Source organism: Callithrix jacchus, chromosome 20 (genome assembly GCF_049354715.1).
Source record: "Callithrix jacchus isolate 240 chromosome 20, calJac240_pri, whole genome shotgun sequence".
NCBI classification, from domain to species: Eukaryota; Metazoa; Chordata; class Mammalia; order Primates; family Cebidae; genus Callithrix; species Callithrix jacchus.
Genome location: NC_133521.1, coordinates 31,079,210 through 31,098,562, shown reverse-complemented (window position 1 = coordinate 31,098,562; position 19,353 = coordinate 31,079,210). Strand labels below are relative to the sequence as shown.

The 19,353-nt window shown below is 44.5% G+C and overlaps 1 protein-coding gene across 19 annotated transcripts in view; it reads right to left on the bottom strand.

The window, feature by feature from the left end:
- Nucleotides 1–19,353, bottom strand: part of HYDIN (HYDIN axonemal central pair apparatus protein) — a 516,394-nt gene that overhangs the window by 14,866 nt on the left and 482,175 nt on the right. For all 19 annotated transcript variants that reach the window (XM_078357699.1, XM_078357700.1, XM_035282169.3 and 16 more), the window contains 8 exons: nucleotides 19,119–19,288; nucleotides 16,754–16,952; nucleotides 14,750–14,908; nucleotides 12,216–12,493; nucleotides 10,952–11,171; nucleotides 6,363–6,575; nucleotides 5,043–5,206; nucleotides 4,036–4,186 (listed from right to left, as the gene is read on the bottom strand). In XM_078357699.1, the coding sequence (XP_078213825.1) occupies nucleotides 4,036–4,186; nucleotides 5,043–5,206; nucleotides 6,363–6,575; nucleotides 10,952–11,171; nucleotides 12,216–12,493; nucleotides 14,750–14,908; nucleotides 16,754–16,952; nucleotides 19,119–19,288 (1,554 nt within the window). The remainder of the gene's footprint in view (nucleotides 1–4,035; nucleotides 4,187–5,042; nucleotides 5,207–6,362; nucleotides 6,576–10,951; nucleotides 11,172–12,215; nucleotides 12,494–14,749; nucleotides 14,909–16,753; nucleotides 16,953–19,118; nucleotides 19,289–19,353) is intronic.

The window sequence follows — 19,353 nt, the reverse complement described above, 5'->3', positions numbered from 1 at the left end:
TGGGTTTAGTTTTATGCTTTGTTAGAGCACATCTGTGTAAAGCTCAAGGTGTTGATCAGGACCTTCTGACTTGGTGGGATTCAATCTCCAGATTCTGTCCTCCCTGTAGATCTTGTAGGTGCTTAGTTTTAGGCTTTTTTTAAGGGCTGGTAAAGAGAAGGCCTTATACTAAGGGAATGGCCCTTTCTCCTAACCCTTTCTCCTGGCCTTTCTAGTATTTCAGCTGGGTTCTCACGATTTTAATGAGGTATTAATGTAATGTCTTTCCTCTGGCTGGGCCAGACCGCCAATGTTCCCCAGCACTGATTTACACAGCTCCTCCCTGGAAAATCTCATGTTGTCTCACCCTGTGCATGTGGATTCCAACTCTTAGCCAAAGATAGTGAGGGGAACCTCATGCTGTCTTCTGACCTGTCCTCTTCACTCATGCACTGCTCCCTTCTTCTGGTGTCCTACACTGTAGAGACCAGACTTTTTTAACTGCCCTAAACTCTGATTTATGCCTCCTCAGCTCTTTGAAGGCTGCTTTGCTTTGCTTAGACTCTAACTCACTACATTGCAGTCAGGAAATTGTCCCTAGGCAAAGAACCAGGATAATTGTGAGGATTCATGTCATGAGTTTTCCTTCCCTTTGGAAGATTACAGTATTGTGTTGCCTGTTGTCCAATGCCTGAGAAAAGTTGCCTCAGAGATTTTGTTGAGTTTTATGTGTTTTTTTTTTAATAGTGGGAGGAGTATAAAATAAAGTATTATAATCATTATAACCAGAAGCAGAAATGCTTTTTATTCTTTAAAAAACTTTGTTGTTATTTTAAATTTCAATATGTATTACTATAAGGAGACTGGTGATCTGGGTTCACTCTGTCATTTTTACCCCAAAGTCTTATATTTTAATACAAATCTTTACTTGTTTTTTTGTTTACATCTACAGTTTATGAATATCTCTATTCTCTTCCTATCTGAATGAAAAAACTTCTCTTATTTCCCCCATTCTGTTCCTCCAGATTGAGCATGTTTGTCATTGCCTTGTTTTATTCTTCCCCTTGCTATTTCCTATGTTCAGGTCATATGAATATTTATGGTAGATTGTCTTTTAACAATTATTTAAAATTACTTATCAATTTAATTTTGATTCTTTGCTTACTATATTCTTGTACTTTCCTCTTTGATTCACTTTTTTTTTTTTTTTTTTTTTTTTGAGACAGGGTCTCACTCTGTTGCCCAGGCTGGATGGAGTGCAGTGATGTGATCTTAGCTCACTGCAACCTCTGCCTCCCGGGTTCAACTGATTCTCCTGCCTCAGACTCTCAAGGAGCTGGGACTACAGGCATGCACCACCATGCCCAGCTAATTTTTGTATTTTTAGTAGAGAGTAAAAAATTTAGTAGAGAGTAGTGAAACCCCCATGTTGGCTAGGCTAGTCTTGAACTCCTAACTTCAAGTGATCCACCCACCTCAGCCTCCCAAGGTGCTAGAATTACAGGTGTGAGCCATAGCACATGACTCACTTACTTATTTTTTAAGCTTTGCTAATTTAAAAACTTTTAATTTTATAATATTTATTTTCAGATGGAGTTTGTGCATAATAGGTGGGTTAGGTTTTTTTTTTTTTTTTTTTTTTGAGACAGGGTCTTGTTTTGTTGCCCAGGTGGAGTGCAGTGGTGTCATCTTGGCTTACTGCAGCCTCAATTTCCTGGGCTCAATCAATTCTCCTACCTCAGCCTCCTGAGTAGCTGGGACTATAGGCACGTGCCAGCCCACCTCGGCCTCCCAAATTGCTGGGATCACAGGTGTGAGCCACCGTGCCTGGCCCTGGTCAGTTACTTTGAGTCCTTGCAAGTCCATGTTTTGCTGTCATAAGAGTTTTGTCTGGAAAAAGAGTTCTAGATTGATAATCCTTCTCACTCAGAAATTTGGGTAGCTTATACCATTATCTTCTTGTATTTAGTGTTGCCACAAGAAGTCTGATGCTACTGTGATTATTATTTCCTTTAGAATCATTTAGGACTTTCTTTTTCATCCGGTTTTCTCAAACTTTGCTCTGATGTGTTCAGATGTGAGTATTTCTCTCATCCACCCTGTGTGACAACTTGGTGGACCCGCTCGATTAGAAGACTCGATCTTAAAAAGCTCTGGAAATATTTCTCCAATTATTTTGTTGAATATTTTCTTCCTTCTAGTATCTTGTTACTATTTCAGGAGCTCCTATTACATAGATATTAGAACTTCTTGATTTATATATTGTCTCATATTTCCTTTCATTCTTTTTTTTAACAGCTTTATTGAGATATGACTCATATATCATACAATCCTCCATTTAAAGTGTTCTATTTAGCGGTTTGTAGTATATTAACAAGGCAGCATAGCCATCTCTACAGTAAACTTTAGAACATTTTCATTATTCCTAAAACCCTGTAACCATTATGACTCCTCTTTTCCCCAACCCATTCCCTCCATCCCTAAGTACCACTCATCGACTTTCTATTTCTGTAGATTTGCTTACTCTTCAAATTTCATACACCTGGAATCATATAGTATGTGAATGGCTTCTTTTGCCTACATTTTTCAAAGCATACATTCACTTACATTTCAAAGTATACATTTGTTACTGGCCTCTTTCACTTCGCATAATGTTTTACAGCATGTATCAATATTTTATTTCCATTTCTTTTTATTGCCAAATTCCATTCTACTTACACACTGAACAGTTCACGAAAATTTGGGTTGTCCCTACTTTTTGGCTCATAGAAATAATGTTGCTATGAATATTTGTTATACAGATTTTTGGGTGCACATATGTTTTTTATTTCTCTAGGGTATTACCTAGGAGTTAAGTTGATGAATCATATGGTCACTCTATGTTTAACCATTTGAGGCACTGCCAGACTGTCTTCCAGGGCAGCTGTACCATATCATACCCCTACCAGCAGTGTATGAGGGTCCCAATGTCTCCATATCTTTGCTGATGCTTGTTATTATTTCATTTCATTTCATTTCTTTGTCCTCATGGGCTAAGGTCTGGCGATACTACTCAGCTCCATCTTCTAACTTATTAGGAATCTCTGTTATAAAGTCCATCCTTCCTCTATGGTTTTCTATTCTAAATATTCTATTTTTCATTTCTAGAGTCTCTAATTGATTCTTTTTCACAATAGCTTATCCTTATTTCATGGGTGTGATTTTCTCCCTTTGGGGATATGAATAATATTCACCTAAAGTTTTCTGTTGGTTTTAATAACTCTTTCCTTTCAGAGGTTCTGATTTATTGAGTTGATGTTTCTATTTTACGGTAACTTTTTAAAAGATGTTTCATGATTTCTTAATTTTGAGATTCTCTTAAAATCTTGTCCGTCTGTGAATGCTGATCCGAATAGATGTGATTAGAACAGCCTACTCAGTTATTGTAGAAAAGGAGATCTCACACTGCTGGATGTGTCTTGGCAGCCTCCCCCTTCCCTCTGCCCCCTCCCCCTCCCCCTCCCCATCTCCCTCCCTCTTCCTCTCTCTCTCTCTCTCTCTTTCTCTCTGTGTTCCTAGGTACTTTCTTTATTTTACTTTGAAGGGTTTCCCCTGGTGATTCCATCCCACATACCTTCAAATACTATCTATAAGTGAAAAATTCCCAAATGTTATCTTCAACCCTGCCCCCCCCATGAGCTACAGATCCACACATGCTCCTTTTCTTCAAAGCACTTATCTCATTTTGTAATTATACATCCACAGTGCAATTATTTGAATAATGTCCATCTCTCTCCACTAGACTGTGTGTTCCACGAGAACAGAGATTGTGCCTATTCAGGTCACGGATGTGTTACCGGAAATCAGTGTGTGCTGAATAGATACTTGTTAAAGGCATAGGTGCTAAATAGATCTTTGTTAAACCACTAAATGAATGAGGTGAAACAACTCTTGTGTAAGAGATTCTGTGATGTCTTGGAGCAGTGACTGCGGGCGGCCATCTTTACTTGCTAACACTAGGATCAAACTCAGGGTAAATGTCCTGAGTTCCAGGGTGTGCCTTTGCCATGTAGATACCTTTGCAGTGTACATTCCCTCCTTGTAGGAAAAGAAGTTCAGCTTGTAGTCTTTCTTAGAGCCAGACAGTACATCAATGTAATCAAGGCCCTTCATAGTAACGCTTAGGTCTGGCTTCTCCGGTTTCAGTATTTCCACGATGACCCTGAATCTGGGGCAGCATAGGAGAATACAAGAGGGGAGAGGAAATGAGACCATTAACCCAAAGGAAAGAGGAAAGACTGCTAGCTGTATTGATTTTATGGGAAGTGCAAGGGTTCAGCGTTCTAGTCTTTACTCTGTCACTAACAATAATGGGAACTGCCATTACTGACCACCTATTATGTGCTAGGGACTGAGTCAGTGCTCTGTGTGTTACAGGCATTAATCCTTGCAGTATCTGTAGGAGGTATTAATACATAGCACTGTCATCACCATGTCACTAAACAGAGGCCAAGAGAAGGAAGATAAGATGCTCAGGTAACATGACTGGATATTGGCGGAACCAGGATTCAAATTTAGGTCGGGCCTTTACCCACTATGCTAAGCAGATAGCCTTCAGTACTTTGTGCTTTGTCGCCCAGTCTTGAGTTCCTTCTCTGTAAAAGAAGGGGACCATGCTCACTGGCCTTGAGCTCTCCTGGTGCCTGATTTCCACTCTGTTCCTATTGTAAGGACAAGATCCAAGGACTTGCTTCTCTGGCCAGTGGCTTAGGTGATAAGACAGAGGACTCAGTAATCACAGTGATGATTATCGTTATGATAATGATAACAGCTAACATCTATCAAATGCTTATTTTGTGCCAGGCCTTGTTCTAGGGGACTTACAAGTAACTAACAGCACAGAAAGGAGAATCTCTCTAGAGGATTAGTGTTCAGGAAATGCCTGGTAACATCAGGGAACTCTGTCTCTGACTCCTCGAGCCCCTCCACATCCTTTAGAGGCCCTAAGTAGGGGAATGACTGGGCTAGATGGTGGAAGTCCTTCTTCCATCTCTCCACCCAGACCCCTTGCCCCATCCCCTTACCTCTGGGGCTTGCTTAGCCAGTTGGTAATTGGCAGGAGTTCAGTGTAGGGGGTCTTACATGGTACTTCACGGTAGATATTGGCTACAGCTTTGGGGAGCTCAGCAGTCCCGTGCAGAGCATACAGCCAGCCAGTCCCATCTGGGAGGGGGAAGAAGAGGGTGCCCTAAGGAGAATAAGGATGAGATCAGAATGACACACAGCATTTTTTATTAGGTACCTATCCGGCATGTAGAGACTCAGGATTAAGGGAGGACAATGGAGGCTCCGCAAATAAACGTAATTCTTTGGAAAGCATCTTTCAGGAGATGGTGGTATATTTCAGGAGACAGGTAACGTTCGTATGTATCTGAGCCAGGAATCCCATCCCAGAGAACTTACTGAAGAACAATCCCTCCATAGGAAAAAGTTGTGCGTATTTATGAGAACCACCTATAATGTCGATGAAAATTTGTCGATAAAGATTCAACAAACGGGAATGTTAAACAAATTGTGGAACTTCATTCAGTGAAATATTAGGCAGTTAGTAAAAATAATGATCACAAAGACTGCGTAGTAAAATAGAAAAATGCTAGTGACATATTGTAAAGTGAAAAGAAACAATGCAAAACCGGGTACATTATGATGGCAGTTATGGCTGCATCTGAGTAAGGACTGGTAGTGAAGATAGAAGAAAAAAGCTCATTTTTTAATAGGGTGAAAGATTGTGGCCACTTTTCTTTTTGTTACTGTCACCATTATGTTATTTATGCAATTAAGTGAAACATTAATTACTTGATGCTTGGTCTGGACTGCATTTTAGAACTGAGCCCCTGGCTCTATGAGAATCCCCTATACATGAAAAAAGGAAGCCACAGCTTGATAATCTGTACAGTTCCTCACGATTCCAACATGATCTGGGTGCTCCCCATCCAACATTCTCTGAACTCTCAGCTTCCAAAATGTATTTTCTTTTTTTTTTTTGAGATGAAGTCTCACTCTGTTGTCCAGGCTGGAGTGCAATGGTACAATCTTGGCTTACTGCAACTTCTGCCTCCCAGGTTCAAGCCATTCTCCTGTCTCAGCCTCCCAAGTAGCTAGGATTACAGGTGTGTGCCACCACGCCTGGCTAATTTTTGTATTTTTAGTAGAGATGGGGTTTTGCCAGTTGGCCAGGTTGGTCTTGAACTGCTGACCTAAGACGATCTACCCGTCTCAGCCTCCCAAAGTACTGGGATTACAGGTGTGAGCCACCGTGCCTGGCCCCAAAGTGTCTTTTAACCTCATTCATACAGCGCCACCTTCAACTATGCCAGGAAACCAGTGGGGAGGCCTCAGCCTACCTGGTGCTTGCGGTTCTCCAAGTTCATGGTGCAGGGCCTGTAGGTGATCTCATAGGGCTTGTTTTGCTGGTGGGGCTCCAGGGTGATGAACTCAGGTCCCTCCCAGTGCTCACCCTCAAAGATGGGATGCAGATTCCAGGTCTGGTTGGTGCGGTTTGACAGCAGGATGGTCTGTGTGTGCTTGGACCGCACCTGGCACGTGAAATTCACCACCTGGAAGAAACAGGCACCTCATCTTCCACGGCATGTCCCCTTGGTCTGTCTCCGGGGCCAGAGGTAAAGAATCTGTGCTGGGGAAGACTGATTTATTTTATTTTATTTTAATTTTTATTGTACTTTACGTTCTGGGGTACATGTGCAGATCATGCAGATTGTTGCATAGGTACACACATGGCAATATGGTTTGCTGCCTCCATCCCCCCGTCACCTACATCTGGCATTTCTCCCCATGTTATCCCTCCCTGACGTTCCTGGCCCCCCGCTGTCCCTCCCTTGGCCCCCCCAACAGACTCCAGTGTATGATGCTCCCCTCCCTGTGTCCATATGTTCTCATTGTTCATCATCTGCCTATGAGTGAGAACATGCGGTGTTTGATTTTCTGTTCTTGTGTCAGTTTGCTGAGTATGATGGTTTCCAGATTCCAGTCCCTACAAAGGACAAAACTCAGCATTTTTTATGGCTTCATAGTATTCCATGGTGTATATGTGCCACATTTTCCTTGTCCAGTCTATCATCGATGGGCATTTGGGCTGGTTCCAGGTCTTTGCTATTATAAACAGTGCCACTATGAACATATGTGTGCAGGTGTCCTTATAATAGAATGAATTGTAATTCTTTGGGGCTGGGTCAAATGGAATTTCTATTTCTAGGTCCTTGAGGAAGCGCCACACTGGAAGACTGATTTTACCAGTGCTTCCCATCATGAGTTTCAATGGATCTGTTTATTTTCCTTTCATTCACTCAGCACATACTTATGGGTACCTTCTATGTGTTAGGCATGGTTCTTGGTGGTGGAGATACAGCAATGAACAAAATAACAAAAATCTCTGCCCTTGAGCTGAGATTCTAGTGGGGAGACACATGCACACAGTGGAGTATAGAGTGTGCAGGGTAGAAATAAGTGCCAAGGGGAAAGACAAAGCAGAGTGGGTGCCAGACTGGGAGTGGGTTTGAGTTTTTACACAGGGTGATCAGGAAAGGTGTAACTGAGCATATGAATTTGATTACAGAACAAGAATGAAGTAGGGGAGATCTGGGGAAGGGCCTGAGTGAGCCAGAGTGTAACTGGCAGAGGAAATGCCAGTTACAAAGCTCCTGGTTTTGACAAAAGGCAGGGAGGCCAGTGTGGCAAATGTGAAGTGAGTGAGGGGGAGATAAAGGAAAAGGGAACAGCATGCAGGGCCCTGGAGTCATGGTAGAAAAATTTTTTTTTAATTGAAAAGGAGGACTTATGAGTGTTTTGGGTAGAGTGACCCGACCTGATCTATGCTTTAACAGAACTGCTCTAGATGCTTGGAGGTGACAGAGGAAGAGATTAATTAGAAGACACTTGCATTAGACCAGGTGGGGGATGACAGTGGCTTGGGTGGCACTGGTAGCACTGGGGATGGTGAGAAGTGGATATATTCCAGTTGTACTTGGAAGAGCCAATACATTTAGTGCTGTATGGTATCTTGGGTGTAGGTGGAAGAAGGTTCAAGAATGACACCCAAGTTTTCAACCTGAGCAATGAGCAGAATGGAGATGCCCTTTACTGATGTGGGGTTGACTTAGGGAGGAGAAGGCTTCAGGGAGAGATCAGGAGCTTGTTTCATACATGTTGAATTTGATATGCCTATTAGTCAAGCAGGAAGTAGAATTTACAAATCTGGAGTTCAAGGGAGGAGTCCAGGCTGGAGATAAAGATTTGGAAATTGTCAGCAGAGCAATTTCATTGTTGTTGTTGCTGTTGTTGTTTTGTAGAGATGGGGGTCTCACTACATTGCCCAGGCTGGTCTTGAACTCCTTGGCACAAGCATTCCTCCTGCCTTGGCCTCCCAAAGTGCCAGGGTTACAGACATGAGCCACTATGTTCAACCTGTTTTTTTTTAAGACCAAGAAACTGGGTAAAATCAACAAGAAGTGATTATATTTAGAAGAAAGAAGGAATCTAAGGACTAGTTCATGATTGACAAACTCCAATGTTAAGAAGAATCAGAAGGTTGGGCATGGTGGCTCATGCCTGTAATCCCAGCACTTTAGGAGGCCAAGGTGAGTGGATCACCTGAGGTCAGGAGTTTGAGACCAGCCTGGCCAACATGGTGAACCCTGTCTCTACTAAAAACACAAAAATTAGCTGGGCATGGCAGTTGGTGCCTGTAATTACAGCTATTCAGAAGGCTGAGGCAGGAGAATTGCTTGAATCTGGGAGGCAGAGGTTGCAGTGAGCCGAGATCGTGCCACTGCACTCCAGCTTGGGTGACAGAGCGAGACTCTGTCTCAGAAGAAAAAAAAAAATTAGAAGATGAAGAGAAAGAAGCTGGTGAGTAGGCGGGAACCCAGGAGAGTGCTGTGCTGAATCCAAGTGAAGGAAGTGTTTCCAGGAGGAGGAATGGGTTTATGGTGTCAAATGCTCCCTATAGTTCAAGAAAGAACTGGCCGTTAGATTTAAAAATGTGAATGCTTTTCACAAGATGGTGCCGAAAGCAAAGAAGGAAGCTCCTGCCCCTCCTAAAGCTGAAGCCAAAGCAAAGGCTTTAAAGGCCAAGATGGCAGTGTTGAAAGGTGTTCACAGGCCGGGCGCGGTGGCTCACGCCTGTAATCCCAGCACTTTGGGAGGCCGAGGCGGGTGGATCATGAGGTCAAGAGACTGAGACCATCCTGGTCAACATGGTGAAACCCCGTCTCTACTAAAAATACAAAAATTAGCTGGGCATGGTGGCGTGCATCTGTAATCCCAACTACTTTGGAGGCTGAGGCAGGAGAATTGTTTGAACCCAGGAGGCGGAGGTTGCGGTGAGCCGAGATTGCGCCATTGCACTCCAGTCTGGGTAACAAGAGCGAAACTCCGTCTCAAAAGAAAAAAAAAAAAAAGGTGTCCACAGCCACAAAAAAAGAGAAGATCTGCACATCGCCCACCTTCCAGCGGCCCAAGACACTGCGACTCTGGAGGCAGCCCAGATATCCTCGGAAGAGCGCCCCCAGGAGAAACAAACTTGACCACTATGATATCGAGTTTCTGCTGACCACTGAGTCATGAAGAAGACAGAAGACAACAACACACTTGTGTTCACTGTGGATGTTAAAGCCAACAAGCGCCGGCTCTATCAGGCTGTGAAGAAGCTCTATGACACTGATGTGGCCAAGGTCGACACCGTGATTCGGCTGATGGAGAGAAGAAGGCGTGTGTTCGACTGGCTCCTGATTACGATGCTTTGGATGTTGCCAACAAAACTGGGATCATCTAAACTGAGTCCAGCTGGCTAATTCTAAATATATGTCTATCTTTTCACCATAAAAAAAATGTGAACAGTGTGGTTTTGGCATAAAGATGGTCAAAGAGACCAATAGAGAAGAACAGAGTTCAGCAATAAACCCACATACATATGATCAACTGATTGTCATTTATAATCAATGACAACGTGCAAAGGCAATTCGGTAGACAAGAGTCTTTTCAACAAGTGGTACTGGAACAACTGGATATCCATGTACAAAAAATGTTTTGATCACTATCTCCCACTATATACAGAAATTAATTCCGAATAGACTGAAGACCTAAACACAAAACTTATGTTCGGAATGTACAAAGAGCTCTCAAAACTTTAATAAGAGGACCAATGACCTAATTAAAAATAAACAGAAGATTTGAACACACACTTCAACTAAGAAAACATACGGCTGGCAAGTAGCTTAACATCATTAGTCATTAGGGAAATAAAGCCTCAATGATTAGATTGGCTGAAATGTAAAAAACTGACTCAATTACTGACAAGGATGTGAAGTAAGTAAGAAACTTTGTGAGAAACAGTCTGGCAGTTACTTACAAAGGTAAACATACACCTACCACAAGACCCAGCCACCCCACAACTAGGTCTTTATCCAAGAGAAAAGAAAGCATATGTTCCTGCTGAGACATACACACAAGTTCATAGCATGCTGTATGATTCCATTCATATAACATTGTTTAACAAAATTATAGACAGGGAGATTGAGTGTCGTTTCTACCATAAGCAGTGTTGCCAGGTAACACAGCTGACGGTTCAGTTAGGTTTCCAGGAACAGGGCTAGCAGAGGGATATAGCAAGGCCATTTTTTTTAACCATAGAAAAGGAGAAAGGTGTTAATGCTTTACTCATAGATCTTAGAATTCGATCTAGCCAGGATGTCAAAGCAGGCTTCCTTGAGAATGTAATGCTTCAGATGAGAGCTGAAGAATGGAAAGGAATAAATTAAATGAAGAGGAGAGGAAAGAATATTCCAGCACTGGAAACGGTGTATTCACAGGCCTCGTGGAGGGAGGGGGCTGGCCTGTGTATTTGAAGGAGACCTGGCTGAGTTCACTTGCTGGGGTCTCTCCTGCCACTGGGGCACCCCAGGCAGCGCCTACTAACCTCTTTTACTGCAGGTGGTCCCACGCAGACTCCAGACAGGGTTAGGCTCAGAGGACTGCCTCCCTGGATGAAGCAGAGAATGTTTTTACAGAGGCTCTCCTTTCCCACCTCGGTGGGATGGTAGGTCACTTCAAAAGAAACCTCCATGCCTGAGGTAATATAGCCTTCTTCTGGGCTAATGGAGAAATGAGGCTCAAATTTTTTGATGTCCCATTTAAACCTTTTCCAAGACAAAAAAAGACAAAGAAGAGAGTTTATGGATGTTGCAAGGGTGTCCTCAAAGCTACTGAGAACAAGAGATTCTGCCTGGGCTGTGAGGTTCACCTTCCTTGAGCACATCCCAGGACCTAGGAGGACAAAGAGCTACCAGACAGAGCAGAAGCACTGGGGAATGTGGGCTAAGGTCACCGGGCAGGTGGACCTGGCTTCCTTGCAGAGCTGAGCCAAGGGCAGGAAGTGGCTGCATCTTATTATCCATGAGTGACACATCAGGGAATGTATGAACACACAAACACACATGTCATGTACTCTAGGTCACACAGCTAGGAAGTGCTGGGCTAGGACAGAAACCCTTCCAGGACTGTGGCCTTAACTGTTCCCTGCCCTGCCTCTCAGTTCAGATCCAGGAGGGTGGCGACAATCCCTTCCTGTGAGAGTTGCCTGTGTTCTGGGTGGCACTGGTATCCCATGACCCGGTGCGGTCCTCACTCTGTGGTCGGGCACTCACTTGTCTATCAAATGGGTTGGGAGTAGTCTTGGTCTCATGGAACTGTAATTGGATTAAATGACATGTGCCATGTCAAGGCATGAAACAGATATGGAGTAAGTATCTTCTGTTCTCTCAATTGCAATAATCATAGTAGCAGCAATCACCCAGCAAGGCCACTGCTGACACATCTTGAGGGAAGTAGGGAGATGGAGAAGGGAGAGGACAGAAGTAAAAAGTGACTGCACTTACAGAACTAGTCCCGGACAGATACAGGGCCTAGCAGTCATGGTAGAGACTTTTCTGTTTTTTAATAGAAAAAGGAAGGGTTATGAGTGTTTTGAGTAGAGTGACCTGATCTGATCTATGCTTTAACAGAACTTCTCTAGATGCCTAGAAGTGACAGAAGAATAGAGGTTAACTATAAGACACTTGCAATAGACCAGGTGGGGGCTGACAGTGGCTTGGGTGGCACTGGTAGCACTGGGGATGATGGAAAGTGGGTATATTCCAGAGGCCTCTGCTGCAGCCTTGGGGTGGGAGGCACCACTCACCTACCTTGCACCCACGTCGCCTGTGTTCAACATGAGGATGCGACGCATGGCTTGTGTCTGATACACCACGGGTCCGAAGGGAATATGTTCCTGGTCCAGGGATATCTCCAGGGCCTGGCAGCAGCCACTAAGGAGGAAGAGGGGGCGCAGGAGCCCCATGCATTCCATGAACACCTCCTCAGAGAAGGGAGGGATGCGCTTCTTTGGGGCAAAGATGACGTCCAGTTTGCAGACTTCTCTGGGCTTCAGCGTGATGTTGCGGAAGGGCACCAAGGTGATGACCTGAATGAAACACCCAGAGTCAGCAGCTGAGGGCAGGAGGCTCCTAAGGCCTCAGTGCCCTGAGGTCTTGCTTCTGGGATTGGAACAGGGGTCAGATCTCACTCCTGCTCTCCCATCAGCTATGACTGCTTTGGTAAATTACTTAAACATTCTGTGACTTACTCTATGTTGAAGATTAAGATCATCTCTATAAAATCTGTGGCACATAATAGGTATTCAGTAAATGTCACTTCCCTTTCCTAACTCTTTCCTAACTTATTTTGTGCATTTCCCTCTTTCTTCCTCCTCCCTGATAGAGGAAATAGAAACAGGAAATAGGAAACACTTAGCACTCTGGTGTTTCTCCAGGAGTGTTCTCTGACTCAGTTTCCCTGCATGGTTGTTAAAATGCAGATTCCAGCTGGGTGCTGTGGCTCATGCCTGTAATCCCACCACTTTGGAAGGCTGAGGTGGGTGGATCACTTGAGGTCAGGAGTTTGAGACCAGCCTGGCCAACATGGTGAAACCCTGTCTCTACTAAAAATATAAAAATTAGCTGGGCATTGTGGTGCATGCCTATAGTCCCAGCTACTCAGGAGACTGAGGCATGAGAATCGCTTGAACCCGGGAGGCAGAGGTTGCAGTGAGCTGAGATCACACCACTACACTCCAGCCTGGGTGACAGAGTGAGACTCCTCCTTAAAAAAAAGCAGATTCCTGGATCCTGCCCCAGACCAAATGAATCAGAGTCTCCTGGGGAGAGCCTGGAATCTGCATTTTCAAAAGTTCCCCAGGTGACTCATGTATTCTAAACTCGAGGACCACTGCACAAATGTGTTCAGCTTTTTCTTTCCCTCTAGTCCTGGTAAAAACCAAATCCAAGTCAGCTTTAAGGAAGCCAAGTCCCTTTTTATCTGTAAGCTCTCTTTGGTACAGAGCACTAACCAGTCACCAGTGAATGGACGGTGGCAGCAGGGAGTGAGATTATGGGCTGCGGAGCCGTGACAGGAAAGTCACCTTAGAGACTTCTCTAACATGATGATGTGGGAAGCAAGCCTCAGGGTGTTTGGTGCAAGCATGGGGCACTCTGGCAGCTTAACCTGACCAGCTGAAGAGGCAGATTTGGTATGGCCAAACTGTTAGGGACCCTGACATGCTGGAAGCAAGGACTTTAATTTGGATTAGTGAGGAAAAGGAAGCAATAAGTCTTCCGTGCCTTGCCCAGATGGCAAAGTAGGCACATGGGGTTCTGGAATGAGGTGCTCACAGGGTCTCTTACCTTGGCTGGCCTCTCACAGCCAGCTTCTTTGTACCTTGCCATCCCCAAATGGCCTACAGTGCTCTTTCCACACCCCTTCCTAACCTGTTGAGGGACACCTCTTCACACTGCAAAGTTCGGTACAGGCCCCTCTCCATGGGAAGCCTTCTCTAATCCCCCGAACCCTCCTCCGAGCAGCCCTGATCCTGATTCACACTCTGTCTCTGTAGTTTCTACATTGTCCTGGGACTGTTTATGTGTCTGTGAACTTCAAAGACTGCGATCTCCACCAGACCAAGGTCTGTGTCATAGTCACCTTTTATTACTGGCACCTAGCATGTATTACTGAGCGAGTGTAAGAATGAACCACAGGAAGGAATGGATGGAGTCTGGTCTAGGAATCAAACATATTCGGTGCATTTTCAAGGGTCATGCAAAAACGGACGGCTGTAAGATGAGTAGCTGGCAACATAGTAGCTTCTATGTTCAGGGAACTGGAGGAAGTAGACTTGACAACTAGCATGCTTTCCTCTCACTGCTGGTGGGTGTGCAAAGAAGTGGGATAATCTTTCAGGGGGCAGATTGGCCACACATATTGAAACACACTTTCCCTTTTGAGCCAATGAGCCCACTTTGAGGAATGTATCTCAAGCACAGAGTCAGGGATGCACACAAAGGCTTGAGGAGAAACACCTGAAATGAGCAACAATAGAGAACCGGCTTATCTACATAGTGAAGACGTAAATAAACACGAGAATGAATGACGTGGAAAATGAAATGAAAATGCAAAATAATGAAAATAATGTTCATTTTCACAAAAACAGTACAGGACTAGTGCACCCCGTAAAGCCCTATACTGTTTTTGTGAAAATGAACAGAGAGAGCACACGGAAGGCTCTTGGAATGGTCTGGTGCGTTACAGATGCACACGAAATTGTGAGCTGTGAGTGCTGCTAGCACGGCCATCCTCATCATCAGGGAGCATGAAGGGGCCCCTAGAAGCCCCTCTGAGCACCAACCTTGGGTTCCTGGAGTTCTGGAATTGAGAACATAACGGACTGGTTAAATGTGAGCTGGGCCAGGCTGTTGTTCTTGACGGAAACTGTTCTTTTCACAACCTGCCCTGGCAGGACAGCTCCCAACTTCACAATCCTGTTGGCTGGATCTAGGACTACAATCTGTGGGACAAGAAAGAGTAGGAAGAAGAGCTCATTAGTTAAAGAGAAAAATAAACATATGTCTACTCCGGTGAGGCAAGGTGCTTCCTTCTCTTTCTGTGACCTAACTTCTTCATATTGGGTGGGCACTGTCCTAATCAGTAAGCATTTAAGTGCCTGAAATGCCCACTGAGGTACTCATCACACAATTATACAACTACAACTGGGTTAAAATATATGTAGGCAAATCTCAGGGCACCTTGAGAGCATATTACAGGGGGCTGGCAGCCTTTCCAGCTAGGGGGCTTTCAAACTAGGCTAGGGGGCTCAGGGAGCCTTTCTGCAGATGGCATGTGTATATTGAGAGCTAAAGAAAGATATGAGCTAGTCAGTTTGAGCCAGAGCATGTGTGGAATTGGAGAACAACCTAAGGCAGGGAGATAACCTGTGGCCAGACCCTGAGCCAGAGGGAGTGGCCCAGTTAAGGGCTGAGGCTGGGCCCTAGGACCTGAGAAGATGACGTTAGTGAGGTGGTCAAATCTTGCAAGGCCTCGCCGGCCACTGCTGAGTGAGAAGTGGGAGACTGGGCTTCATTCTGGGAGCAAGGGAAGTCAGTGAAGCATGGAGTTTGTGAGAGAGCTCTGGCTCCTTTCTTCACAGAGAATGGGCTTGAAGAGGGCAAGAAAGAAAGCAGGAGTGAGAGGTGAGGGTGGTTTGGATTAGAACAGTGGCAGGAGAGGCAGAGAGAAGTAGTTATGCTTCCAAGTCCTCAGGAAGACACTGTTTAAAGTGGTGCCTGGATGTGGCCAAGGCCAGGCTGAGCCTGCCCTCTAAAATGGCACTGACCCACAATGAGCAGCACCCACTGGTCACTGTCATGTGATCAGTCACTAAACTGCACCCCTCCACCCAACTGTCTTTAAACCCAGCCCACATGTTTCTGGTTTGTCTAAAAAGGCAAGAGAGTCTCCTCCACCAGCCATGAGCTCCTGGATGTCTGAGAACATGTGTAAGTCACTTCTACATCTTCCCAAAGTACCCAACACACAATGGGTGCTAACTGAACCAATGAAAGACCAATAGGAAAATGAATGCATCAATGGCATCAGACTCTGTCTCTGGCTTGGGTCCAGATACATTAGTTGGCAATGTCCTGTTGCTCCTATGGCTTGATGGAAAGGCTGCCAGGAATATACCCATCTCCTGGTTGCTGAAATACCCTATGCATTCTTTAAAGTCTTGGAAGGGTTCCAATATTCCAATACCTTCTATTAAAATACGGATAATCCCATCAGACAAGTACCTCACATGCTTACTAGCCATGAGAAGGAAACTAACGAGCAGCAAAATGTGATCATTCCCTTCCTATCCAGAGTGCCTGGGTAAAAGGAATGCCCTGAACCAAATATCACCCTGGGATCTGTGGCTGGCTGGAGAATGCTAATCAATGGAGCCTTGATCTAAGGAAAGATGTTCCATCACTGAAACACGTGTCTGTATGCACTGCTTAAAAATGTTATCTATTCAACCTGAAACCCACTGCCCTAATGCAGAAGGAAAAGGATATACTTGGGGTGCTGAGTTTGAAAGTCTCAAATTTCTCCAAGGAAAAGAATGTTTCTCTAGGGTCTGTATTACCTGTGTCCTTTCACACAGAAAAGTTTGGTATTGAATATGATCTATGATTCAGTGAGTCTGATCTGGCGATTCACCCCTTTGTGTTACTAGGAACATCATTTCAGTGGGACTGGCTGACTCCAACAGAGCAGCCTGGGGCAGAGAAGCAGAGGGGCTAGAAGGGTGAGGGGGTTCTGGGGGGCAAAGAAGGATGAGAAGGGTAGGAAGGAGTTCCCGACTATCTGTTACCTTCATTTCAGCACCCTTCCCTTTGATTTCAACTGTTTGTTGTGAGAGCCCATTGATTTCAAAGGGGATGAGTTCTTGATAGTTGATACTTTCTCGAGGATAAAAAGTTATTGGAACCTCCAGTGTCTTTCCGGGCTTTATCACATCAACACGGCAGCTCACCTCCAGGTAAGTGGTGTTGGTGTACAGACAATCTATGCTGCAGAAAACCAAGAGGAAGAGGCATAAGCTCCGGGAAGTCTGACCTAGAGGGACAGAGGCTATCTCCTTGTCTCTTTGGGTTGGGCACTGATGGGTTTCCTGCCCTGCTGTCCGAGAGTTGCAGAAGTCATTTAAGAGCTGGAAGGGAGGTCGACAATGACCCAGCCCATGCTCTCTAAGACATAACCAAGTTGCTCCAAGTCATATTCTGAGATCCTGGATGAACTGGGTTTCAAACTCAAGGCTCATCACCCTTTAGCCAATATTCTTCACTCTATTGATTCTCTCTTTCTTTTTTTCTTTTTTCTTTTTATTTGGAGACAAAAGTCTCACTCTGTCACCCAGGCTGGAGTGCAGTGGTGCGATCTCAACTCACTGCAACCTCCGCCTTCCAGGTTCAAGCGATTCTCCTGCCTCAGCCTCCCAAGTAGCTGGGATTACAGGGGTGTGCCACAGTGCCCAACTAATTTTTGTATTTTTAGTAGAGACGGGGTTTCACTATGTCGGCCAGGCTGGTCTGAACTCCTGACCTCAGGTGAGCTGCCTGTCTTGGCCTCCCAAAGTGCTGGGATTACAGGCGTGAGTCACCGAGCCCAGCCTGATTCTCGATGTCTTGATAATGCATCTCGTGGTTTTGTACATGAGGGCTTTGTACCCTCTCATAGGAAGGAAGTGCTTTCAGAAGGAATGAGGTGACAAGGCATAGTAGAGAGGAGTGTGTTCTAGAGTCAGGCGGAGAGGAGTCTGGATCCAGGCTCTGTCACTAATTAGCCAGATGATCTTAGAAGGACTATATAGCCCACTTGGGTCTCTGTTTTCTTATCTGTAAAATGGGGGGTAGTGGTAACTATTTTATAGGGCTGCTGTGAGGATTAAGATTAAGTGATTGAAGCAGTCATTAAATAGGGCACAGAGAACATATTTCATAGAGGTGATCTGCCCTAATAATAATAATTATTATTACTAATTGTTCAACTAGAAGGTGTCTTAAAAGATCATGTCCACCCTACTCCACATGTGGGTGGGAAGGCATGTAGGCCTCTCCATTACAACCTCTCCTTGTCTGCCTTACAGTCTGTAGAGGAGTCTAGGTAGGCCAACACATAGAGCTCAATGCCGTAAGCAAACTAAGACTGAGATTACATTACATCATGCAAGAAATAGCACAGACAGATAAGATTTAAAATTACATGACACATTTATGACTTAATATTCAGAGCACTAACAATAATCAAAACAACAACAGCATCAGCCGCTAACAATAATTGGGCATGTCTGACGTTCTAGGCAGTGTTCTAAATACTGTTCCTAGGTGAACTAATTTAATCATCCTAATAGTCTTAGTAGATGGTATTATTATGACTCCCATTTCAGGCAAGGAGACAGAGGCATAGAGAGTTTTAAAAATTTGCCCAAGGTCACACAACTAGGGAAGAGTTGAAATTTGAACTTAGATCTGTGCTATCCAATATGGTGGTCACTAGACATGTGGTTATTAAAATTAAAATTAACATTAATAAAAATAAAATAAAAAATCAGTTCTTCAGTTTCGCTAGCCACATTTTAAGTGTTCCAAAGCCACGTTCAGCTATAGGTCACTGTACTGGACAGTGCAAATATACAACATCTTCATCATTATGGAAAGTTCTCTAGAGTACTGATAGAGAGCTCTGAGTAAACACAGGTCTTTGGGCCAGCCCCTGAAGGTTCTGTCTCATTAGGTCTTGAATGGGGCCCAGAACCTTGGACTAGAACATACAGGGATGGTACAGAGAGGCTAGATTTGAATCAGAAAGCTTAGGCTCAGTACAGAGCTCCTATTTACTGCAAAGCCCCTAGCCTGAGAAATTTACCTTTTAACTATTCAAACTTCAGTTTCCATGTCTATTACATGAGAAAATAAATGGAAGTCATAAAACCTCTTATTAGGTCATTTGGCATTGCTCTTAGAACTCCACAAAGGGGATTTTTAGCAGGGTAGCTCGTGGCTACCCAAGTATTAGTGTTAGTTGTTGGGACAGGGACCCAGGATTCATACCCACTTAGGTTTGACTCTTTCCCATAATCATTTTTTTTTTGCCTTGGGAGCACTTTACCTCTGTGGAGGCTATAGGACCCACGAGCAGCTGCAGAATCGTCTGGAGCCTCTGGGAAGCCTGCTTACCTCATAGGTGTTTCTTCCTTGTTGGTAATGACCAAGGTTTGTTTGTACGGGGGCATCCCAGCCTGATATATAAAGCAGGTCCCAAAGTTGTAGCTGGTGAAGGAGAAATGGATAGCCGGGCTCACAGCACAGCCTGAGATGCTACACATCAATGTTGGGCCATGGCTGATCTGTGCGGAAGAAATGGCAGGGGGACCATGATGAGGAGAGGGCTCTTAAGTCCTCAGGTGAAGCA